The sequence below is a fragment of the Pelobates fuscus genome, chromosome 1, assembly GCF_036172605.1.
Source record: "Pelobates fuscus isolate aPelFus1 chromosome 1, aPelFus1.pri, whole genome shotgun sequence".
In the NCBI taxonomy this organism is placed as follows: domain Eukaryota; kingdom Metazoa; phylum Chordata; class Amphibia; order Anura; family Pelobatidae; genus Pelobates; species Pelobates fuscus.
Window position 1 is genome coordinate 305,515,836 of NC_086317.1, and position 27,148 is coordinate 305,542,983.

Genomic DNA, 27,148 nt, shown 5'->3' on the forward strand with positions numbered 1-27,148 from the left:
TATTGTATACTTGCGTATCTACAGTGATGTTTGTATAAATATTGTGATTTTTGCACCCCCACCCTTCTTTCTTTCTGTATCCCACAAGTTTCCTATATGAAAAATGCACAATAAAAATTAACATTGAAAAAAAAAAAAAAAAAGGTGGGTTACCTCTTCTATTTGATTGGTCCCTTGAGTAGCAGATTAGGATCCCATACTTACCAGCAATAACTGTCAGTGACTTATTTACTCTACACCTAGTCAAGAGAGAGCACTGAGGTACGTTTAAGTGGTTTATTGCAGAACATGCACTTGTTGCCTTTGAGGGAGAGTCAAAATAGACTGTGAATAAGACACTTCTTATTGTGTTACATAATCGATTATATATTGCTGAGCATGACTCTTAAGTGTCCTTATTTTGGACCAAATGCCCCTCTTTTCTAAGAGTTCCATATTGTTAGTATGTCTTAGTATATAACACAGCTCCACAGCAATAAACTAAATGAAATGTGTTTAGCAAGCACACTGTGTAAATAAGATATGTGTTCTTGTTATAAATTCCATTTTAGGTGCATACATTGTTAGTTGTAAGTCATATAAAATGTCTCAGAATAGACCATCCATGGTCACACCCACACTCACTCCTCCTCATATTAAAGTGTCCCTCTTTGTCAATTTCGAATGTTCCGATATGTTACATATGGCCCTTTCAAGTAAACATTTGTCATATTGTAGCAGTGGTTTTTAACCATATTTTGAGTCACAAATCTTGTGCAGTGCATTAGTTCAGCGACCCATTCTTCAATTTTAATATAAGTTTGGTGAACTAATTCTGAACTTGAATATAATATATGCCAGAATAAATACTATAGAACATCATCAGTAAACCTTTAGAGCAGCAGTTCCCAAACTGTGTGCCCACAAGGGAGCTGCGAGATAATTTCCCGGTGCTATGATCAGAGATCACCCTCACCGGCCCGCTAGCAGTATTATGCTGGCAGTGGGCAGGAGATGGAGGGAGAGAGGACCCGGGGGAGCTCTAACTTGCAGCTCTGCCGGGTTCTTCTCTCGCAAGCTCAGAGCATTGCTGGGGCAACGCTCCGAATCTCATGAGAGTGAACTCTAGCAGGCTCCTGAGGCTATTAGAGTTCACTCTCACCACTGGGACCACCTGAACTTCTCAACTGGACCATCAGGGTTTGCCCCCCTCCCAGGCAAAAAAAAAAAATACATTATATATTCATGAATTTGCCTTCCCACCCCACAGACCCAACAACACACAACTCCCCCCACACACACACTGCCCTCCCCCACACGCACACTGCCCCCATACACAAACACATTACCCCCATACACACACACAGCCCCCATACACACACAATTACCCCATACACATTATTTCCCCCATACACACACACTGCCCCCCATACATACACACACACACTGCCCACTCATACACACTGCCCATATACACAAACTGTACCCCTCACACACACTGTACCCCTCACACACTGCCTCACACACCTAGTACCCCTCACACAATCTGCCCCCACACACACTGTACCCCTCATACAACCTGCAATCACACACACACTGTACCCCTCACGCACAAACTGCCCCAGATACAAAGACATTGCACCCCTCACACACATGCACACTGCACACTGCACCCCTCACACACACACTCCACCACTCAAGCACACACATATTGCACACCTCACACACACTACTGCCCTTATCCCCTTCAACAACCCCTATCCCGGCAGATCCCAGGTAAGTTGTCAAACTGTTCTTAAACAGTTTTACTACTTACTCTGGGAGGGCACTATGGCATACTGGCACCATAACCACTACAAAGTGCTGTAGTGGTTATTGTGCCTGGATTGTTTCTTTAACCCCTTAATGACACAACTTCTGGAATAAAAGGGAATCATGACGGAATATATCCGTCGTCTGTCCTTAAGGGGTTAAATAATCTGCCAGTGCCCCTCCAAAGATTAGGTTCTGGATCTGCGCTTGAACGGCAAGCATTTGTGCTGAACAGGGGCTCGTTATATGCCGCTGTGCTGTACATATATACAACCTAAAAAGTTTGGGAACCACTGCTTTAGAGCAGTGGTTCCCAACCCAGTCCTCAAGTACCACTAACAGTCCAGGATTTAGGTATTACCCAGTTGTGTTTAAGGTGTTTTTAGAAAAAGAAAAAAAACAACAACAACAGGGTAATCCCTAAATCCTGGACTGGTAGGGGGTACTTGAGGACTGGCTTGGGAACCCATGCTTTAGAGGATTAAATTGCATGTAGGAAGGCAGTACTGCTATAGTAAACAGTGTATTGTGGGTAATTAGTAAAAGCCTGAATGATATTATGTACCTGTTCCAACCATTACAGACCAACTAAATTAGCCCATGGCCCTGATTTGGGGTTCTAGCCCATGGAACTGCTTTATAGCTTATCCCATACATTATAGCTTTATTTATTTAGCCCATAAAGAACTGCTTGATAGCTTTATTTTCAAAACCTGAGACAAAAGGGCTATTCACTAAAGTTAGATATAAACACTATCTCAGTTTCTCGTTAGTATAATGTTGTTTAACCCCTTCAGGACCGCTGACGGTTCAGGACCGTCAGCGGTAAAACGTGCGTTTGGACCGCTGACGGTCCTTAACCGTCATAACGGTTTTGGGCTACTTACCTGATCGCCGTCGGTCCCACGGCGGCGATCAGCTCTCCTCCCGGTCCAGGGGGACTGCCTGTCTGCCCGGGCAGTCCCCCCTCGGCAGATCAGGACCCCACGGCCATGTGATCACTCGATCACATGACCGCAATAGGGGTCTTTGTATCTGCCTGCAGGGGGACTGTCTGTGCTGACAGGCAGTCTCCCTGCAAGTGAAAAATCAGAAATAAAGTTTAAAAAAAAAACAATCAGTGTAAAAAAAATTATAATATGTGTATATATATATGATATATATACATGTATTATATCTATATATATAATATATGTATATGTATCATATATATAATGTCACACTAAGTGTATTTTTATATTTATATATACGTATATTAATATAAAAATACACTTATATTTAAATTACACACGAATATATACAATATATATAATAACTATATATATGGTATATATATATTATTATAAAATACAAATAATATGTTAATAAAAATAAATAACAAAAAATAAAAATAATTTTTAATAATTAAAAAAAAATTATATATATATTCAATTTTATTCTAACAGTATTTTGATATTGATATATATATATTTATATCAAAATACACTTAGAATGTAATGATATATATATCTATGTATAAATAAATAAATAAAAATAATACGAAATATACATATGTCCACATACAAAATTACATTAATAATTTCATAAATATACACGTAGACGTCAAATATATAAATATGTATATATATTAAAATTCTACGTGCATATTTATGTAATATTTTTACCTAATTAAGTAATTTTAATGATTGCAATTTGAGGGACCTGCCTGCCAACCCAGGCCAAAAGTCCAGATAATTTAATTTGCTAGCACTGTGCTTAACCCTGTAACTTTCTATGACACCCTAAATCCTGTACATGGGGGTACTGTTTTACTCGGGAGACTTCGCTGAACACAAATATTAGTGTTTCAAAACAGTAAAACATATCACAGCGATGATATTGTCAGTGAAAGTGAAGTTTTTTGCATTTTTCACACACAAACAGCTCTTTCACTGAGGATATTATTGCTGTGATATATTTTACTGTTCTGATACACTAATATTTGTGTTCAGCGAAGTCTCCTGAGTATAACAGTACCCCACATGTAGAGGTTTTATAGTGTTTGTGAAAGTTACAGGGTCAAATATAAGGCTTGATTTTTTTTATTGAAATTTGTCAGATTGGTTAGGTTGCCTTTGACAGCGTATGGTAGCCAAGGAATGAGAATTAGCCCCATGATGGCATACCATTTACAAAAGAAGACAACCCAAGGTATTGCAAATGGGGTATGTTCAGCCTTTTTTAGTAGCCACTTAGTCACAAACACCGGCCAAAGTTAGCGGTTTTTGCATTTTTAACACACAAACAAATATAAATGCTAACTTTGGCCAGTGTTTGTGACTAGGTGGCTACTAAAAAAGACTGGACATACCCCATTTTAAATACCCTGGGTTGTCTACTTTAAAAAATATGTACATGTTAGGTGTGTTTCGGGGATTTATGACAGATAGAGGTGTTACAATGTCACTATTGATACATTTAAAATATATATATATTGAAACAGCAATTTCCTACTTGTATTTATAGGCCTATAACTTGCAAAAAAAAGCAATAAAGCATGTAAACACTGGGTGTTTTTAAACTCGGGACAAAATTTTGAATCTATTTAGCAGTTTTTTTCATTAGCTTTTGTAGATAAGTAAAAGATTTTTCAAGTAAAAGTCCAAAAACATGTTTTTTTTTTTTATTTTTCACCATATTTCATTATTTTTTTTTAAATACAATATATGACATAATATAAATACTGGTATGTAAAGAAAGCCCTTCTTGTCTTGAAAAAAACAATATATAACTTGTATGGGAACCGTAAATGAGAGAGCGGAAAATTACAGCTAAACACAAACACCACAAAAGTGTTAAAACTGCTCTGGTCCTTAACGTACAAACATCGCAAAAACAGGCCGGTCCTGAAGGGGTTAAGGTGTAAACATTGAATTTGTTTTTAAGACTAACAGATAGTATATGCCAGCAATTTGGCCTTTGGAAAAAGCAAACAGTAAGCATTTGTAAATAAGTGCCCAGGCAGTATATAATTCCTTACCTCTTCTGGATGCAGTGGCGGACTTGCCAGGGTGTCAGCTTGCCCGATGGAAAGTGGGCCCTGCAAACCATTGATGAAGTGGGACAGCTTAAACAAGAATGCCTTATAGTTGTGGGTGGGCCCCCTTTTGCTCCCTGGCAACCAATATTTTTAGACCCAGTCCAACACTATCTGGATGTATCGTTGCTTAATAAATAAAAGATTGTGCTAACAATTAAAGACATTGTACTCATTATGACCTGTTCTTGCTTTGTTACTGTTAAAACTTGCTTTAATGCCTCTGGAATATAGTTTATGAGGTCTGCAGTAGACATTCCTATCACATTGTATCCAGTGTTCACACTTCTGATCTGCACCGGTCTCTTAAGGATTCCTGCAGATCTGTGCCTGTTCTGAATGCCTAGAAGCACCCACCAATCTACATTAGCACTTTACTTAAAGATGCTGTCATTTATCTTGATGGAAACCTCAGTCAGAACAGTAATTTATTTGCCTTTTGATTGTCTGCAATTGTTTTTTGTAACACGTAAATCTGTAACTGGCGGAGAGCAGCAAGTAATCATCCCATCACGGAGGCTTTCCAGTACGTGCACTTTCCGATCTATTTTTCTCCTGTCTGACACAAATGAGTCCCTCTTAAACGCCTGTGATAGAGTTGAACTGCCACCGTTATCAGACAGCTGAAAAGGTTTCAGAAAACAAGTTAAGGTTCAGAAATCATGTTTTCTCACATTTGACAAATCTGTCTATTAGATATGATTATTCTGAATTTATGGTCACAATTCAATGCTGTGATATTCACAATTCTACAAAGAATTTAAAATTCATAATGGTAAAGGAAATTATTACTGAAAGTAAAAGAGTTCATGCTGTATAGCCTTGGTATTATTATTTTGTAATGATTACATATAGGTAGATACCTTTTTTTTTTAGTGTGTCTCCTTTCCTCAGTGGGACAGCCATTTAAATGTATTTTTGATCTCAAGCATTGTCTAGATCTCACGCTAGATCTTAATTACCTTTGTGGTTTCTGGTCAGATAAAAGGTTCTTCTTACCAAGGAAGACTGAAGATTGTCATTCCCACAGAGGAAGTGTAAGTAATAATTACAAAATAATATGCCGATAGACTATAATATATGTCATCTTTTATTTTAAGTAATACATTTTTTTGTCAGTTTTAATTTTATACTGCTAAATAGAAACACTGGGGTTTCTACACATGAGTAAGGCAAAAACATGTCTTAATTTATAAGATTACCCACTTAAACGAGATACCTATTCACCTGGGGTTTAAATTTTGCCCTTACAGTCATGTGGCACCCGAGACAGAATGGGTTAAAAATTTTAATTTCTTCAGAATCCAAAGTGATATGTAGAAGAGAAATGTTGCAGACAACTGAACATGCATATTCTACAAGGGTACACTGTGAAAATAAATACAACATAGAAAACATAGTGGTAAGTGGGTTAATACTTTTTTGTTGTTGTTTTAAACAATAAAATGTTAAATACACTGTATATTTTATAATTAGACAGTTTGATTAAAAAAAAAAGATTTGGCTGTCGTTATATTGATACTACTAAAGATGTTTGATAATGATTCATATTGCATTTATTAAACCTGAAGCCATTGGAGGTTGTGGGTGTATAGATACAAGGTGTTTAAAAATGTTCCTAATGTTTTAGGTGAAAAGTTAAGTGTCTGTTTAAAGCACACATGGGGTTAAAAATATACAGTTTTAAAAGCAGCCAACTATTTAATTAGATAGAGAAACATTTAGAAACAGTTTAGACGTATGTAGCAGAGTAGAGTTCGGCTGTCCGTAGGCCCCGTTCATTTACCCAACCCCCTCGCTGTGTGGCCCCTTGTTCGCACCTTCATAATCACCGACCACCCCTGGCTGTTAACTACAAATTGGTTATTCAAGTGCTTTCTCTGTGTGGCCACCGTTTGTGTAACTGAACGCATGTGTTTAAACAATTGGCAGCCATTTTGTCTCCCAAACGAGGGCAGCAGTACATGGTTGGCGATGGCATGGAATTGATTTTGGATATGTAACCCCGTGAACACCCGGGAAACTGGTACTGCTGTCCATGCAACTTTCTGAACAGTTAGAAGAGGCATAAACTAACGAACAGGGGGAGCATTTGTATTATAACAGCCAGGGCATAGATTCATCAGTGTTCATGTGAGAACCTCTGAAAGATAACCGGTCGTTGCCTTGTTGTCTCTGGAACTGTTTTGGGGCATCACCTCGCTGGCGACCGATAAAAACTTCATTCGAATGGCGTTCCCAAACTACTGAAGGGATTTGAGTGATATTTTAGCAAAGTGTGCGCTCAGATCCAAGCTATTCGTGGTGTTCTGAAGTTATTAAAATTAATTTTTGGATGTTTTTAAATATTGTAGATTTTTCTGTACCTGAGAGATAATTGAGTTATAGTTTTTTTCTCACGCAATTATCTCTCAGGCACAGAGGATCTTGGGAAGAAAAGCCCTGTAATTGTGACTAAGAAACCCCATGCTAGAGGCAATGTATAAAAGCCGTATGTGACAGGAATAAAACCAGTTGTACTCCCAGAACTGTGTGTCATCCAGTTGCTGGGGAGGATGTGGAATATCTACTTGGTGTTTTCTAGTTCCTGATTTTAATTCTTCAGTGATCCAGTGGAGAGGAAGTCCCTGCTAGGACTAGGGCTCCGCTAAAATGTATATATATGCTATAAATATATATATGAATTATGAAAATTAAGTCAATTGCTATTGTTCTATTTTTGCATATCAAATTCTTCACCCCACTGATAATAAGAGCAAAATTAAAATGTTTTTTGTCTCCAGGTGTACTTTAGACACTCCTGACATTCACAATTATGTTTTTGCAGAGCCAGGTGCTAAGAATCATCACTGAGAAATATTGAATGATTTTCTAAACATACTTCCCCTTTTACCTTGATAAAAAAATTTAATTTCTAAAAGTCCTTAAATGATCTTAAATTAGAAAATCTCTTTTATGAGTAAGTATGGTGAATGTATGTACACGTTAATTTACATAAGTGAACCATATGTGTAGGCCTAAGTTGGGCATGACATGAATACTACAGTTAATTGCAACACTCAGCCATGGAGAGGGCCAAGTCATATCATAGAAGATGATATGTCCCAGTAAGAGGCCTAATACCGGAAGCTGAAGAAATCCTCGCTGTGAAGCTATGTTGTATTGAAATGCTGAATATGTTAGTAGTGAAATTGCCCTGAAAGAACAGACATGCAGTTAGTAGAACCCGATTAAATCTGTATGATAGTTGTGGCATTGCAACTTATCTACATCCCAATTCACCTATTGGTGTAAAACTGTAGACAGAAAGTCAGACAGCATGACAGAAAGTCAATAACCCATTGGATATCATGAACGTACAGGCACATGTGCTCAATATTGAATTGTGTAATGATCGTATGCATATGGAGGACCCTGCAAGGGGTTGACGGTCCTGTTGACGGTATGGCTAGACCACGAGATTCTAGTCTTTTCATTCTCTCATGTAATCACCACCTAGAGGACACGAGTGCTGAGAACTTGCGTAGAAGTCAGCGTTGCTCGAGCAACTCGTGCCTACTCCAGCATCAGCATTGTCTGTATTGGTGCGCCTGAGCCTGCACAGTACTGCTATCCTGGCCGCTGCTGAGAAAGGAAAGTCTCACTTGCGTAGCTTAGCCATATGCGAGGAATGGGTTCATGACCACATAGAAGCCAGATTATTGGCATCACCTATCATTTAGGTGTAGTGGACCCAACTGGAGTAATGGGGATTTGCAAGTCATCACCTTCAGCAGGGATATGAAACATACTGAAACAATCAGTCATCACCTTTGGCAGGGATCTGAAACCTGAACAATCAGGATCATTTAACTAGCAGATTAACTAGTGCTAAGCAGAAAAACCATTCATTGGGTTGGTGACGGGTGAGGCCCTGATAGTTGCTAAGTGGCATGAGAGGCTCTATCCATTAGTTGGCGCGAGGGGAGTCGTGGTCACCAAACATTGTGGCGTGGTGTCTGCCTCTCTGTGACATTTAAAGCATAAGATAGATTGGGTGTGAAAAGTGAGGCCAGCATATTCCATAGTGCTTTACAATATCAAAGAAGGAGATTTAACAATAAATGGGACAATTACAAAAACTTAAAGGAACAATAGGTTGAAGAGGGCCCTGCTCAAACAAGCTTACTGTTGGTGCTGGAACCAACAATGCATGACGCCTGTAATAAAAAGGGCAAAAAGAAGTATACCATACAAAATGTATTCATACTACAATCCATCAAATTATTTAGACAAATCACGAAACGTTTGCCGTAACTCTTTAAATGGTTCTGGTATGTATAGAGTGTAAGCGGATGATTTCCAGCGTCCTATAGTCTTGATTATGTGAGCTGGGATGTGGTTGGAGGAAGCAGATGATGCTGCTCCTATGCGAAAAGAGTGTCCTGAGTAATGAGTTGCATTTAGGCCAGGTCTAGTCAAATGCATACGAACATAAAGCATAAACTTAGCAGTAGTGAGACTGGAACCGTGTAGTTCTAGTAGAGGTTGGTGTGGTTGTTTGTGAAAAGTGTTGACATTGTATCCAATACCTTAACGGGGCACCATTTGTTATAGGTAGAGAAAAAAGGTATGTCAACTGTGTGTCCCATCTGGCTAGTTTTAGAGTGGTGAAATGAAAGGATGTAGTGATCTACGGATTTGTGGATATCAACTATTTTAAGGTCTGTGGCCATTACATTTATGGTGGTGAATTCTCTAGGCCGTAACAATCCATAAAATGCTAGATATATGGCTGTTTTAATTACCATATTAGTTACATGTTCGAAAGGAGATGTATATAACAAATTGGATAAGGATTGGAATATCTTGGTAATATAATGGATGGGTAGTCTTTTAGGGGGTAAATGCATGTCTAATTTTTTGATTCCTTTCAGCAAGGTTTTGATCTGGTATGATAAGAATCCTGTTTTATTGGGGTGTTATAATAGCCTGTAAGGTAAAGTTTGATTGTGTTAAAGATAATTTTAATTTAAGGTGGCAAAAAGAAGTGAACCCCAGTATAGTCTCCATGGCAAACATATCCTGAACTCAAAAATCCGCTATGAAAGTGTATGTATGTGTACTTATATACATTTATATATGACGTAAGTATTTTTGTGTTAATAAAATGTGTGATTATTTCATTTATTTTTACTTTATTTCAACTTTGGGTGACTACATGACATTCCAGGCAGCGGTGAAGCCTGCTATTCTGGCCATGTGATCGAGATGACATCGCGATCACATGGCCCAGAGGGGCTGGAAACATGGGAACTGCCTGGAATGTCAAGCAAGTCCCCCCCATTCTACTTAAGGATAGCATAGCATGCCTGCCTTAAGGGGTTAAAAAGTAATATATAGAAACAAATATGCATTTGGAGAGAGGGTTTCCAAATCAAATACATAATTCATTTTGGTTTTCCTAAATTCTTTGAAGTGGTCTCCTCCCCTCTCCAATATTTATTATCCTTTTGGATACCAACAAGGTTTAAATAGTTTGTTCAATACATTATGTATTGTAACAAAAAAAAGAGAATATGAGAACTCGGAGAACTGGCAAAAGCTCAGAGAAAACTCATTAACTGTACATGTTCAAAATATGGTTAGCAAACTTTCCTTTTATGTTTCCTATATGTTCTCTAATAGTAGTTTTCAATTATCTACAGTTTTGCCAAGAAACTGAGTTGCCTGTGGACTGGTTAAAAAATATATAACAAATGATGTGTCGGAAATGATAACAGAATTAATTTTATATTCTTTTCCAGTATTCAATGACGGAAAGCTTTCACTCTTTTATTATTTTAAACTCTTTGCAACCAACATAAATTCCACATTAAAAGAACAAAACATTTTTATTTCTAAAAACATTATCTAAAAAGTATTGTATTTATTTTTTTTAAACATAACTACAAGCTAATCGTCTATTCTTAGCTTCTCTAAAAACAGTTTTTAGTATCTCACCTTTATACTTCACTAATTCTTTCTGAATTAATCTGTTAATTTGATTTTTCTACATTATTATTATTAATAACGTTCAAAAGGTTATTTAAAAGTTTAGTTCTATCTTTATCCATAACTTATAAAAATGTTTTTTTATACCAAAACAGTCCTCCTTGTTGCAGTTCCCATAATTTTAATTTAAGATGGCAAAAAAGTGAACCCCAGTATAGTCTCCATGGAAAACATATGCTGAACTCGAAAATCTGCTATGAAAGTGTATGTATGTGTGTATATAAAAGTACTTATATACATATATATGACCTAAGTATTTTTATGTTAATAAAATGTGTGATTATTTCTGTTATTTCAACGTGACTGCCTGACATTCCAGGCAGCGGGCTTTATCTCTCTCTACTGGACTGGTAGATCAAGACAATTTCCAGTGTATGTCTGCAACAATTATCTACAGGAAACATTTGAATGGACAAAAGCCATCAATCTTAATGACTTCAGAGAGAGAAGATTGGGCTGCAATAATGTGCCTGTCTTGGTACCGATAAGTTTTACTTTTGAAATAATTCCATTATTGAGTAACCAACACAAAGAAATATCCTTACAGAAAAGGTAATCTTGGGTTGTCAAAATATCAGGTATAATACTGATATTGCAAAAATATAGTACACCGGTTAATGCAATCTACTATTACTGTCCTGAGTAACCAGTCATTTCAGCTCTCTGCCACGCCAATGAGTGGTGGGATGTGACTGTCCCGGGATTCACACACACACAGTGGGTGCACAAGAACTGTTCCAGTTTGACTATATTGCCTTAAAAATTTACATTTACTTTGAATGTTATTTGAATTACAGGCAATTTTTAGACTCTAAGAATGCAAGGGATAGTCTACTTAGTTTAAAGTCAAAATTGCTGCCACTAGTGTTACTGAGCATCTAAATAATATGGTAAAGTCAGAAATAAAGCCTGAGAGGAAAACTGGGGCCTGCCAAATCCTCAAAACTGAAAACCAGGTACTCAGATGTCTATGCCTCTATATATATGCCTCTGCGGGCCCTTCTGTCTTCACACTCACCTCCCACTCCGGCATTCTCGTGAGCGGCTGTAAAGCGTTGCCGCAGCGGTAAAGCGTTGCCGCGGCAACGCTCCGCAGCACGCAATGCATGCCGGGTTCATTAAGGAAGTAGAGCCCGGAAGGGAGAGATGAAGACTGCAGGGCCCTTTTATAGAGTCTGAAGGGGCCCACCGAGTGGACCACCAGGGAATCCAGTGTCCCCCCTCCCTGGCTACAGGTAAGAGGCAGGGAGGGGGAAATATTTTTTTTTTTTTAACAAAATTGAAAGGAAAAAAAATACCCTCACATTTATCAAACATAAAGACACATTCACCACACACACACAAACTGCATTCACAAACTGCGTTCACAAACTGCATTCACTACACAAACACACACAACATAATCTACACAAACACACAAACTGCATTCACTACACAAACACACACAGCATCATCTACACAAACACACAAGCTGCATTCACCACACAAACACATACAGCATCGACTACACTCTCTGTATTCATTATGCACACTCTGCATTCACTATACACACAAACACTACATCTGCTACACAAACACACTGTATTCACTACACACACTACATCCACTACACAAACACACATTCTGCATTCACTATACACCCTCTGCATCCACTACACAAACAGGCACTCTGCATTCACTATACACACACTACACCCACTACACAAACACACACTCTGCATTCACTATACACACACACTACATCCACTAGACACACATGCACTCTGCATTCACTATACACACACACTACATCCACTAGACAAACATGCACTCTGCATTCACTATACACACACACTACATCCACTAGACAAACATGCACTCTGCATTCACTATACACACTACATCCACTACACAAATGCACTCTGCATCTAATAAACACAAACATACAATCTGCATCCACTATAAACACCACATCCACAACATACACACCACATCCACTTTACTCAAGCACTTTGCATCCATTATATGCACACCAAATTCAGTGCACACACACTTCATCCTTGTGGGTGGACTTAGGATGGTCCCTGTGGGGGCACTCGGAGGCGGGCCATGTGGGCAGACACAGCCGGGCTCAGGGGTGGGCCCCGGGGGCCCAGACTTTGGGCTGCGTCAGGGGCCCCATAATTTCTGATGGCAGCCCTGGACATAACACATAAATATAGCCATGGTAAGTTAAAAAGGAAATTGTGAAACCTTCTGCAAAGGGAACTATCTAAAGACATAGGCACATCTAAAGACATAGGCACAGGGAAAAAAAGACTTGAGGGGAAGCGTCAAAGGAGATATGTTTATAATTGTATTTCTGTCCAGAACAGCAAAATGGGTAGAGATAAAACTGTTTTGTGGTTAATATGTTATTTATTCAGGAACTACTTTTAGTTACTGAAGAAAATAACTATCTATTTCTTTGTCATTGTATTCTTCTGAACTATAAGTATAATTTCTAATGTAATACCAAGTTCTACCCTTCATTTTAAAACCATCTCTTTAGAGTAACATAAAGAAAAAGCCCTTGTGATAGATTTGGCATACAAGGACACAGAATGTGATTTCATTTGTTTCATTGTGTGTGCCACAGGACTAAAATACTTTTTTTTTTTAAACTTATTTCTTGCTTGGCAATGAAGTACGAAACCACATCCTTCCGTGCCTTGTCAATGTGTGTTAGTATCAAATGATACTTGTTGGCAATGCATTAACTAAGTTATTTTCTAAACTAAAAAATCTTCACGTCATTTGAGTATGGAAGTAGGGAAAAAGCCTGCTGGAAATTGTTTAAATCCACGGCTTAGTGACCTAATTACAAGTGGCACTTTCCAAACAATAGCTTGTAAACATACCTCTCAAGTGTCCCTATTTATTTAGTCCCTATTTTGAGCTTAAATCCCTCTCACTCTTTTCTACATTGTTTGTCGTATATACTGTATGTGTATATCAGAGTTTCGCAACAATAAAATTCACAATAATTTGTCTTTCAGCTACAGATATAATTAAAAATAAATCTGTGTATGTGTGATACTTGGGTCACTTAAAAAATATCTGAAATAACCTTATCCATGACCAGACCCTCTGGCCACATCCCCTTTAATGAAAATGTGACACTCTTTTGAAATATTAGGAGGTATGGGGTAAAATATGTACGGTAAGCCAGATTAGCCAGGTTGTGTGAATAATAAATAGTCCTTTATCATGTCTGAAATTAACGTTTTGCAGGAATAATGTTCAAGTCTGCAAAATAATGACAGAATATTATTTAATGTTATTTGATGGGTAGTATTCTTTAAATCATCATACCACGTTTTGTATAATTGTGTTACTGAACTCCTGTAAGAATTGAGAAGTGAATTTTTTGAAAGTTTTGTAGTTCATTATTGCTGTTTAAATTGTTCTCCCTACTGGCTGATGATGATAATATTAATATAGTGGTGGGGTGGAAGTGGTTTGGATATAATATTTGAGTAAAACTGCCCTTTTAGAGTAGTTTAATGTTTCCAATGATGAAATATACCAGGCAAAGCGGAAAGCAAACAGGAGGAGATTTAGCAAGGCAACTCTGGGGCAAAGTGTTGAAAAGATAATCTATTGGTCAAATGTTGAAAGATAATCTATTGGTCAACATGCTGATTGCACCATGCATACATTAACTGTACATTTACTTCTCCTTGCTGTTTCAACAGTAAGGATATTAAATAGCAAATTGGCTTTAAACCCAACAGTTCATTATATTTTTGGTATTGCAGATAACTTAATATTGCTCAAATTGTAAAGTTTGCTTTCTTACCACATAGTCACTGGAGTTGATGTATACAATTCTCTTTATGTTTGCATGCTGTGCAAAAGAAACCCAAATGAGAAATTATTCATCCCATCAATGACTTAGAACAAGTCAATTTTCACAAGAGCCAATTAAAATTCTTGGCATCATGTTACTTTTTTTCATCTACTGTGACAGAGTTAGAGAAATGTGTTTTATTCTTTCACAATCTGAAACTGTGAAAGCTGTAATTTCCGAGAAAATTAACCATAATACAGATAAAAAGCACAATAAATGAGTATTTTGCTCATTATTTCAGTCGTGTTGGTAAGGACAAACCAGCGGGTCAGATTGGTCGGTTTTAGTTTATTATTGTTATAATGACAGGGTACATAATTATGATATAACATTCATTTATGTCTGAAATATTATGTAGATCTACATCAGAGGAACACCATAACAAGTTAATCTCAAATGCAATAATTTGTTTGGGCCCCTTTAGCATAAACATGGCAAAAAGGTAGACCCCCTACCAGAGGCCTCTCCCCCCCCCCCCTACACACACATACAGGCACACATACATGTAGACACACACATACAAACACATACACTAATATACACTCATACACACACATATGCACACACACTCAGACACACACAATCACAGACACACACACACTCACAAACACACTCACAGACACACACTCGCGCACACACAAATTATTCATAATTTTAAAATTGTCCACCCAGCCTCGCTACCTGTAGAGCTGGCGTGGATCTGTAACTGGGGTCCAGTGAGGCGGGTGGCTGTGTTCCTGGCAGAGGCGGCAAAGGAGCTGTGATCTCCCTACTCTGCTCCCTCGCGGGCCACCTACTGATGCCGGGAGTTGGAATATGATGTCACAGCTCCCTCGCCTCCTCTGCCAGGAACACAGCCGCCAACCGGGGGGGTCCATTAGGTGGCCAGCAGGCCAGTTGGGCCATCTATGACAGGAGGAACATGGGGGCCTGCATCCAGGTCTGACAGGAAGTGCTCTCTTAGTGAGCACTTTCTGACAGACTGCTCGGCCACGTTATACACAGGCAGGAGGGGAGCAGCACAGCTCTCCCCTCCTGTCAGACACCTGAAAGGTATTCAGGGGGCCCACAGTCACAGGAGTCGTGGCTGCGGCTGGGTCCCCTGGAGTGAAGGGCACGGTCACAGCTGCGACCCCTGCGACCATGGTAGGTACGCCACTGCCCTTTCTGCTATGCCAGCTGTGGAATTATCATTTGCCGATCCATGCAGATGTTGTATCTGAGAGCAGTGTTTGTGCATTTGAATGTAAGTATGTTATTGCATAGAGTATGTTTGTGCACATAGGAGTTTAGTTGTATGTATTGTTACTATTGGAATGCAGTGGTGTACTTGTGTGTAGTATTTACTTTTGATTGCAGAGGTGTATTTGTATGTAGTGTTGCCTTTTAATTGCAGGTGTGCTTTTGTGTGTAGTGATGGTATTTGAATGAAGGGGTGTTTGCGTATCATTTTAGTGTTTTAATACAGGGGTGTGTGTGTTTGTAATGTTTATGTTTGATTGCAGGGGTGTGTTTGCATGTAGTGATGGCTTTTAAATGCGGGTGTACATTTGTGTGCAGTATTGATGTTTGAATGAAGGAATTTCTTTGTATATGATTTTGGAATTTGAATGTAGGGATGTGTTTGATTGTAATGTTGTATATATTGCAGGGGTGTGTTTGCATGTTGTGTTGGTGTTTAATTGCTGCGGTGTATGCACACATACACTGCCACATAATACCTACTACATACACTTTAACACACAAATAAACACATGGGCACTGACACATACATCATTCAGATACAGACTGACAAACACATACACACTAACACACATAGAGGCACACAAACATAAACACACACACTCAGATAAAAAAAGGGGAAACAGATACACACACATACTGACACATACACACAAGCCCAAATACACTCACTGACATATACAGACACCTTGACACACAGATACATAAACACATAATACCACATAGATACATACACTGACACACCCCCAGACAAACAGATACACACACTGACACACCTTGACAAACAGATACACACACAAACTGGGACACACATAGATAGATGTACACATGCAAAGCTGTATTCCTAACACTATATTGTCCCTCCACCCAGCAGTTTCACCCCCAACCATGTAAAGGGTTAAATATCCCTTTAACCCCTTAAGGACACATGACATGTGTGACATGTCATGATTCCCTTTTATTCCAGAAGTTTGGTCCTTAAGGGGTTAAACACTTACCTGATTCGGGCTCCTCTTCATCCGATGTCAGACAATGTAGGCGATTGCCGCATGCACATTATGCTTACCTATAGTAAAGCATTGACTCATTGCTTTCCTATTGGGTTCTGCAAGATGCTGGTCTTCATGCAATGCATGAGGACGTTCAAAGTCATTACACAGAGTCTAAATACACGTCTGGTAGACATCCACTAGAGGCAGTGTTAACACGGCAATGTAAACAATGCAGTGTCTCTAAAACTGGAATGTTTTACATTGCAGGGTTAAGGGATCAGGGATACTGCACCCAGACCACTTCAGTGAGATGGGCACCCTGAGCATGCACCAGGTAGGCCTTTCTGTCTCCACCCCAATTCCTGGCTTCAATGAGCAAGTCAATAAACATAATTCTATTTCAAATAGAAGACTCATACTGTGAGCCAGTATAGACTGAAAGCGTCAGCTTACATTTTCAGCTTACCATTAGTTTTCCATTGTTAAAACTGCATGGGAAAGGTACATACTTTTCTCGGCTGAGGCCCTTATGCTCTCACTGGTGCCCATTCCGAGGCTTCCTCATTGAAACCAGGGACTGAGGCAGAGAAAAAGTTGACAGGTGCCATTTAGACCACTTAGGGGTTAAACTGTTCATTTAGATGAATGCATTATGAATGCCATGAGTATTTCTTTAAAAGGCAATACTACCATACATATTTCTTTAAGTTGTCATATGGGTGGGATTTATTCACTTAACTAAAAGTTACAAACTCATGTATTGGTAGGTACAGGCAATATTTGCATTCATCCCCGTGCATGGTCTGCACGCATCTGCGTTACAAAAAACTGGAACTTTAAAATACATATTAACTAATGCACCTGCCTATGAACAACTTTATAATAAAATAACACTACTTTATAAAAAAAAAATAACATGTAGACATTTTTTTCCTTCTCCTATTTATGTATTTTGTTATTCTTATCTTTTAGACACGTTCTGATGTCTTCTTATGCCCTCTAAAATTTTATATTAATACTGCTATGTTTGTTCTCTTTGATAAATGCAGGTTCCTACGTGACTATTCTTTGTCTTTAATGCTGGTTTTTCTACTGTTTAATGTGAGGTACTGCCTAACATGGACATTTTGCTTATTCTGGTAACCTTTATCTTATGTTATTTTTGATTATAACCTTTGTTTGAAAAATCTTCTTAAATAAAGAATGTTAAGAAAACAGTTTCCACATGAGGCAATCTTTGTCCTTTGTATTTGATATGACTATCATAGTCAGTGGGGCTTCACATTTCCATTCCTGCACCATCGTACCAAAAACGCCAGCACATTTATATTTTGCATAGACTAGATTTGCTAGATTTTCTCTCTCCCTCAAGCATGACCTGTGAAGTGTGAAGTGTTTTATTCTGAGTGACAGCAAGCTCTGGTATTAATTCTGGTCCCTAAGATATTGTTAATGGTCAGTTGCGAATGCTATGAGATAGGGCCTGTGGGGAACCAGTAATAGGTCAACCTTTGTGGTTGAGTGTTTTAGGAATAATTGGTGTCTTTGAGGCCTGCAGGAAATGTTCACTGAAACATACCTTATAACATTTGAAATGAAGGGGAGAGTTGGATTAGTCAGAATACAGACTTTCTATCTGGTATGATCACAGTATGGCAATAAAATTCTACTTTAATTTGCAACACTGATGTGGTGATCATACTGCTTTGAATGATTTATAAACGATCAGATCTAATATCATTTATATACAGGAAAACTATCATTTTAATACACATGGCTAGATACAAAGAGATAAACAAGAGAACAGCAATTTTCCCGTAGAAGGCCAAATGTGTATTCAGTTACCAGAGTTAAAGGGGCACTCTAAACACATAACTACAACAACTCTTTGTAAGGATTAGGATGCTATTAGATTTATGCTCCCCCATTTTCATTAGGTTTCTCAAAAACCAGGGCTGTCACAACCTCCAATGCCTGCTCCTTCTGCAGCAACTCAGATAATGTATAAGATCCTCTTATGCATTATCCATCTGACACCCCCCAGCACTTTGAGCCTATCATTGACAACCAATGTTGGATGGTTTTGGACTGATAATAAATAAGTTAATATAACTAATTTTCCATGCAGCTGCAAATGTGTCAGGCCTTGGGTGCCAGGAAGGCCACAGTTGTTTGGCAACATAAAAAAAACAGTTCGAAAAAAACAAAACAAAGGAACAGCACCCAAAGATTCATAGAACCATAATCATTAAAATGCGTTATGGTGACTATGGAATTTCGAGCATCCCTTTAAGGTTATCTTTTGTTATAGAATCCAGTCCTCAGAAATATAGACTGTCTAGTCTGAAAGCAAAATTACCAGCGACAGTATATGTTACATTTGCTTTGAATATGCAGAGATAGATATCCAACACAAAAGTGGTAATTCAGGTGTTTTTTTGTAGTAAAATGTCCCATATTTGTTTATATTTTTGATAAATTAGATTTATAGACTATTAATATCCATGGTGACAACTTGATCTATGTAATGTCCGTTTGAACTGAGAAATAATTTTGTTAATGTTATGTAACGTTTTGCCTTTTTAGATATACTGTAAGAATGTTTAATACAATATCCACTACTTTTATTGCCTTCGTGTTCATTCTCGTTGCATGGTTAGATTTTGATAACAAATATCACTGTTAGCTTAACAATATAAAAGATACAGAAAATGAAATACTCATAACCTCATCATTAAAGGGGCGGACAAGGGAGGGGGGATTGTTTTGTTGGATAGAACTGCTTACCTGAAGGAATCAGAGCGAATACTCGAAAATAGGGATTATTATGAGGTTCTGGGAAGTGACCCCACTTTGCGTTTCAGGGGTGAACTGAGAGACCTCATAGAAGCAGCCTCACTGTGTGGTGCTATCGATAAAAAAGAAAGGAGCTTTTTTCTGTCAGCACAAGGAGAGATTCCTATTTTTTACCACCTGCCTAAAGTACATAAGTCCCTTACCAACCCCCCTGGCCGCCCTATAATATCGGGTATAAATTCATTGATCTCACCTATCTCCAAATGGGTTGATTTTCATCTGCAAAGATATGTTCCCCATCTGCCATCCTTTGTGAAAGACACAGGACATGTGTTGTCCCTAGTTAAGGAGATTGAATGGTCTGAACAGTATTGTTGGTTAACGATAGACGTAGCAGCCCTCTATTCAAACATTGACCACACTTTGGGCCTAAAAGCCCTTTCCCTTTATCTGGGAGCAGATCCACTCCTCCCAGAGAAACAATCACAATTCATTATTAGTTTTACTGAATTTATGTTGAAACACAATTATTTTGAATTTAATGGAAAGTTCTTTATACAAAAGAAGGGAACTGCGATGGGGGCGAGTTTCGCTCCTTCCTACGCAAACTTGTTTATGGGCCATTGGGAACAAGAAATGATCTTTGCGGAACCACACTGGATGGAGCGGCTCGCCCTATATCGAAGATTTATCGATGACATTCTAATTATCTGGAGGGGTGATTGGGAAGATATAGACAATTTTATGACTTACATTAACAACAACAGATGGGGTCTTTCCTTCACACATAAGAAACACAGGTCCACAATTGATTTTTTAGACCTAACTCTTACAGGCCTTGGGAGTAGAATCATCACTAAAACTTTCCAGAAGAGTGTGGATGTAAACGGCTATTTACACGCCAACAGCTGTCATCATCCCACATGGATACATAATATCCCTCTGGGACAATTCATCAGAATCAAACGGAACTGTTCGTTTCTGTCTGATTATGAAAGAGAATCCTTTGTTCTATGCCAACGTTTCGTTGAAAAGTCCTACCCACCGTACAAGATTCTGAATGCTTATTTAAAGGGGCTTAACTATGGTGATACTTCCATCCTAGGGAATCATGTTATGGATCTTCCCAGCTCGAGGCCATCCCTCGTAAGTACATATCACGAGCAGAAATTACACACAGATGAGCACTATATGATTCTCCAACTTTTGGACAATGTTCAAGTTCCGAAATGTAAGGCAGCTAAGTTTAACATCAGCACCAAGGAAGTGGGTAAGGGCACTACACCCATTTTTACAACTTCTTTTAGTAAAGCGTATGATGACATCATTGAGATCCTTCATAAGTACTGGCCCATTCTGAGGAAAGATCCTTGGCTATCTTTCTGCATTTCGGATTCACCAAGAGTCACATTCAGGAAGGCACCTAGTTTGAAGAACATTCTAGCACCCTCCAAATTGCCATGCCACATAGAGAGGAGAAAAACGACACTGACAAAGAAGGGCTTCACAAGTAAACGTTGTGGTCACACTAAATGCTTGACATGTGGCTTTATTTGGCATTCTACCTCGAGTTTTAGCCCCTTTAACAGTACTGAAAACTTTTTTGTTCAATCAGATATCAGTTGTAACACCTCCTTTGTGGTATACTTGTTAATTTGTCCCTGTGATCGGCAGTATGTGGGCCAAACAATTAGACCCTTGAAATGCAGGTTCCGTGAACACAGAACAGCTATAATTCGTAACAACTGCAAATCTTCAGTAGCTCGACACTTTTCTACCTTTCACGACAATAATCCTTCTGGCATCAGGTTATTGGGCCTAACGCATATTCCCCCATTCCAAGATTTGGCCAAAAGGAAGAGGGAACTTATCAAATGCGAATCCATGTGGATTTTTAGGTTGAATACCATGGCACCGAACGGCCTGAATGAGGAGTTAGATTTGTTCTAAGGGTTCTATTATTGGTCCTTTTCTGTTTATTCACATTCATATACCCTTATGTTGGTTCTGTGTTTTTTTGGTTTTTTTGGGTCCTGATTAGATGGTTTTGTGCAAATATTATGGGGTACTTACCATAAGCACTTGCGATTATAGATCGCGCTTTAAACCCCTATGCATAACGAATGTTTGCTCCTTTATATAATTAATAGGGGCTCCGTATTACAGTCATTTATTGCTGTAATCTCTGGCCCCCCCTTTTTTTGGGGGAAAAAAGGTAGAAATAACTTTTAGGGGCTTATACCTTCTATCTATGTCTTCTGTGAAGAGTCAGATCTATATTAAGGTCTTTACCATCTGGTTCGTTTGTTTGTTTATATTTGCTTATTTCTATGTCGGTTCTCTGGTTTGGTACAGATATATAATATTTTTTCTGTGTAAATATCTTGAGATATATTACATAGTATAAGTACTGTTGACTTTAGACCGCTCTTGAAGCTTATTGTCATTTATATACACGATCAGCATCTGTCCCTTTAAATTACAGGGGTTCTGTATTAGAGGTGTTTATTGGTACATTTTGGTCTTTTATGTTTTAAAAATTTATGTACATATATGGATGTCTAAGGGGTTTACCCTTTTCTCTTGTGTGCTCTATGGGTAGATTTATTTATTTTCTAGTTGCTATTTTTATTCATCTCTATTCAATTTTTGTTCATTTATTTTGTATTTAATGGCTAATTGGTGGGTGTATTTAAAGTTCGAACTGTGGCTGTTTCTGCATCTTGAGAAAGTCCCGTGGGCGGGACGAAACGCGTCGATGAGCCACAGCTGTTAACTCGACACCCTGATCAGCTGTTGCAGGAAGAGGTCGGGTACAGGAAATCCCCGTGAGTATCTACTTGAAGCGTGTTCTGCTGCCGGCCGGTCCTCGTACACCGCGGTCTTTTTTGAAGGCACCGACCGTGGTGCAACGCGTCCCCTGTTGGAGTGCCTTCTCTACTCACCGCGGTCTTTTTAGAAGACTCCGACCGCGGTTCAGCACTGCACTCCTTACACGCCGGATTTCGTCCTGCTCCCGAGCATTCCTCTGGTTTATACCTCGGTGGGGGCCCCCACCGAGGTTAGGTACTTTTATTGAGCTGTTTCATTTATATTTGTTCATTTTTATATCATTGTATGTTTTTTATATTTCGAGATAGCTATATTAGACTATATATCATATATTGTATCAATCTCATTAATTATAGATCTATTTAGCTATCTTTTTATTTATCATCTAATAATAAATACATTTATATTGGTATACAAATATTTTTGTTCATCTTTTCAGTTTATTTAGGTGCGCACATGCATTTTATATCGTGAGCTTACACTCATATTTAGTCGCTTGTATATGTATGTTGCTGCCCATTTTGATTTATTTTTCGATATTAACTACACCGTGTTTTTTAATTTGTTACTCTCTAGAAAATGAAATACTAGCTAACTTAATTTTCTTTGTTTGAAAGTTGCAATTTAAATCTAATGTATTTTCTGTGGCATTAAAGAAATCAAGATAATTTCATCCATTATAATTAAGTTTTAAGCATTAATGATAATTATCTTATTCAAATGCAAATCCCAATACTTATTTATTTTAAATTAGTTGAATTAAATGGTCCCTAAAATTTGCATACTTTCTTATGTGAAAAGAAATCTACTTCATTATGTTTTCTGTTCATCCACATGGGATGAAATGTTTTAAAATATGTCGATTGGATTTGGAGCAGGAGTGTTGCTGAGGTGAAAAAAACCACAAAGTGTTGAAACCAAAAAATAACTTAGTGTTGCCTTCCTAAAGCCCTTCCCCTCTAAAACCACACATCTCACTCCCAAGTCTATCCCTTTGCATGTCTCTGTACACACTCATAGTTGCTTACAGACAAACACATAGACACGGACAGACAGCCATAGATGCACACAAACACCCTCATAAACAGACACCAAAATATACACACAAAGACACATACAGGTACATACAGACACAGACATGCACAAACTGACACAGACATGCACAAACTGACACAGACAGACACAGAAAGGCATAAACATTCACAGACATGCAGAGAAAGAAGAAAGAAACAATCATACACAGACAGGCAAAAGAAAAGCACAAACGTACACAGACAGGCACACATAGAGATACACACATGTGTGTAGACCTGTGTAAATACAAACACGACAAAATAATTCATAGCAAATAGATGTATTTTTAATATGCAACTGATACTTGCTATATACAATGTGACATGCTCAGTAGTGGTCTTACCTGGAGTGGATATACAAATGGAGAGATGGGGAGAACAGACCCCTGGTCGGTTTGGGCTCCAGCTGCAGGCTTATGTTATGGGGGAGAAGGGCCTCTGGTTTCTTCAAATGCAGAGAAAGGGGATCAGATCATGTCTAACCTGTATTCCCATGGGCTCATTGCTCTTCACTACCCTCTGCCTGTCATTTTGTGCTGGAATTTCAGTAAGGAACATCTGCACAGTCTGGGCACTGTGCAGGTTGACTCGGAGTCCCAGGTAGTCCCAGGAATTGGAACTCTGGCCTAGTAATTATACTGAGCATATTTTAGATCTGGGGATTTTTGGGGGGGCATTAAAAATCTTACTTGCCACTTACATGTTTGCCACCATAAAATAGATTTTTTTTCAATACAAAATATAGGTTATATACCAATGTAGGATATACTTTGTTTTTCTGTTAGTGTAATTTATGAGATAGATTTAGTTGGTTGATAAGTTATGTAAGGGGAGCTGAGTTCTGTAGTGTTTGTGGAAAATCTTCATGACTAATTCATGTTCTGAAGCAAGCTCCCATTTCTTAATTTATCCTTCCAAGGCTGTTAAAATATTCAAGATTCTCATAATGCAGAAAAATTATCGTGTCGCTATATGGATGCTCTCAATGCTGTATTAGTAAGCTGAATTTATACAAATGAACTGACTTTTATCTGTAAATGCAATTACATACTATTTTAAACTTGATGGAGGCTTGTGTCTTTTCAGCCTAGGTAACTATGAAAACCATTCATAACAAGGGGGTAGGCAAATTCCATTATATCATACCTGCTCTGAAAATGTGAAGCCATGAAGAAATTAAGACACAGTAGCATTTTTTATAAGAATTTCTGGTGACTTTCTTCTGTAACATATTTTTTGTTAAAACAAATATGTGGGTTATCATTAAAGACCTGCAATCAAAGTTCCTCTTGTTCAGTAGGTGGACAATATATACAATCTAAAAACAAATCAAATATAATTTATTATTCAAACTTTGTACCATATTACGTATATATGTAACAAAATAGAATCCTTCCAGAATATGATCCAGTTTATAAAGATTTTCTAATCAAAGCGTTTGTCATGATTTGTGACTTGTTAAAATTATATGGTTTATATATTACTTAGGTTGTTTTTTGCCCTTTTTAATTAGCAATGCCTGTTGTTTATCCTAGTTGGTATATATCCATATATTTCCTTATCTGTGCATGAAATCTAATTGCTGTAACTAATGGATTTATCACATTAAAGCTAATATTGATATAGATCTTTGTTTCTCTCAGTGAAAAACATGATTTACAGCAAAATGAATCGATAGTATGATCTGAGTTTGTTATGAAAATTTACTCAAGAAGGGTCATTTATAAGTAAAAAAAAAAAAAAAAAAACTATATATATATATATATATATATTAACAATCCTGTTTTCAGTATGCCTTCAGTCCAGACAGTGTCTGCTTTTGGTCATTTGAAGATTGTAATCTGATACAAGCTGAATCCATTGCATCTTACATTTGAGTATGCCTAAAATTGTCACTAAAAAAAGTAAAGTTCTACATTTATGTACAAAAAAAAAACAAGTCCTGCGCTCAAACTCCCATTACTCCTGGACGGCAGCAACGACCACAGTACACATCAGCCCAAATACATACAGTAAAAACCAAAGAAAAAAAGTTACCTGCTTTCTTTCCCAAATCCCTATGTAGGCAGGTGGGCTTACCCTCTCATGGCCATTGGAGGTAACTAAAAACCTCCATTTGTTTTAATATACATAGGGATTTGGAAAAGAGCGCAGGTAACTTTTTTTTCTTTGGTTTCTTCATTTATGTGTTTGTTTGTAGGTTACTGCTTTGGGGTCTAGAAAACATACTATTGATAAATATTCCTGAAATTTACATGACAGTAATTATTAGAACATTTAGTGACCATTATGATATTACATTCAACTTTGCAAATAATTTATTTTTGTGAAGATGTGTTGCCTCCCTTTATTAAGGATGTTTCACATTAAGCATAATTCATGAAGCCTGATGATATCTAGCCAAACTTGGCTTTAGCTGTGGGGATTAATGAGCTTGACTAATGCATTGCAGGTTCATTAAACAGAGAAGGGGGTTAATGAATACCGTGTATGAATAATACTAATAATAAGTAGTTCTTCAGTGATTGCTGTTCCTTTACTATTTAAGGAAATTTTATGTGCCAATGTTTCATGACCATATATATATTTTGTATTTATCCTTAGATGCACATGATGCTGTGCTACGTTTTAATACTGCCCCAACGCGCAACTATGAAAGAGACGTTGGAAACAAAACCACCATGAGAATTATAAATTCTCAGGTAAGCATTCACTCTTTCTACATCTAGCAGGGGAGCTAAGTTATTAACATATTTCATTTAATAAAGAAATGTTGTTCTTATGTATGGGTTGTAATGGAACACTCTTAGAAAATACACTAAACTATGAACCACCTAAATGAGCAAGCCCACTCCTAAATTCCTCATACTTAGCTCAAGGCTGGAATTCTAGTACTGAAAATCCAAACAGGCATTAAATGTACCGTGAAATAGCAAAGACTAGCTCAGGAATTAGTGCTGTTGAATTCAAGCAATAATTAAATAAATAAATGACAGAATATATCAATTTAAAAAAGACTGGAAGTCTCCACACTTCCTGTAAGGGGTGCAGAGGTTAAAGCCTTCATGATGGATAGCAATGCGCAGTCTAATAAAAGCAGGTGGGTTGTTTACATTTCATTAACCCTCACATTTGCAACCACAGTATGCGAAAATACAGTATGCTGCTATAGAATTGCTTATTTATTTATAAAATGTTTTGCCAAGAAGAATGGTTCAGCCCCACAAATTGCCTCCTGCTCCAGATCTTCTTTTCCCCAGGGTCATTCGTTTTTTATGACCTCTCTAGCCAATCAGTGGCACCCCTGGCTGGAGGCAACCTTAGAAAATGGTTTAACCCCTTAATGTAAGAAAGCTGAATACTTCTGAGGAAAGGGAGATCTGGTACTGGAGGCAACCGTCGAAAACTGTTTAACCCCTTCAGGTAAGAAAGCGCCAGGGAC

General features: G+C 37.9%; 1 protein-coding gene across 1 annotated transcript in view; it reads left to right on the top strand.

Annotated features, from left to right (window-relative positions):
* The window catches only part of ST6GAL2 (ST6 beta-galactoside alpha-2,6-sialyltransferase 2), a 160,255-nt gene that overhangs the window by 87,283 nt on the left and 45,824 nt on the right, over window positions 1-27,148 (top strand). Inside the window, exon 4 of the mRNA XM_063458204.1 lies at window positions 26,311-26,408. Coding sequence (XP_063314274.1) covers window positions 26,311-26,408 — 98 coding nt within the window. The remainder of the gene's footprint in view (window positions 1-26,310; window positions 26,409-27,148) is intronic.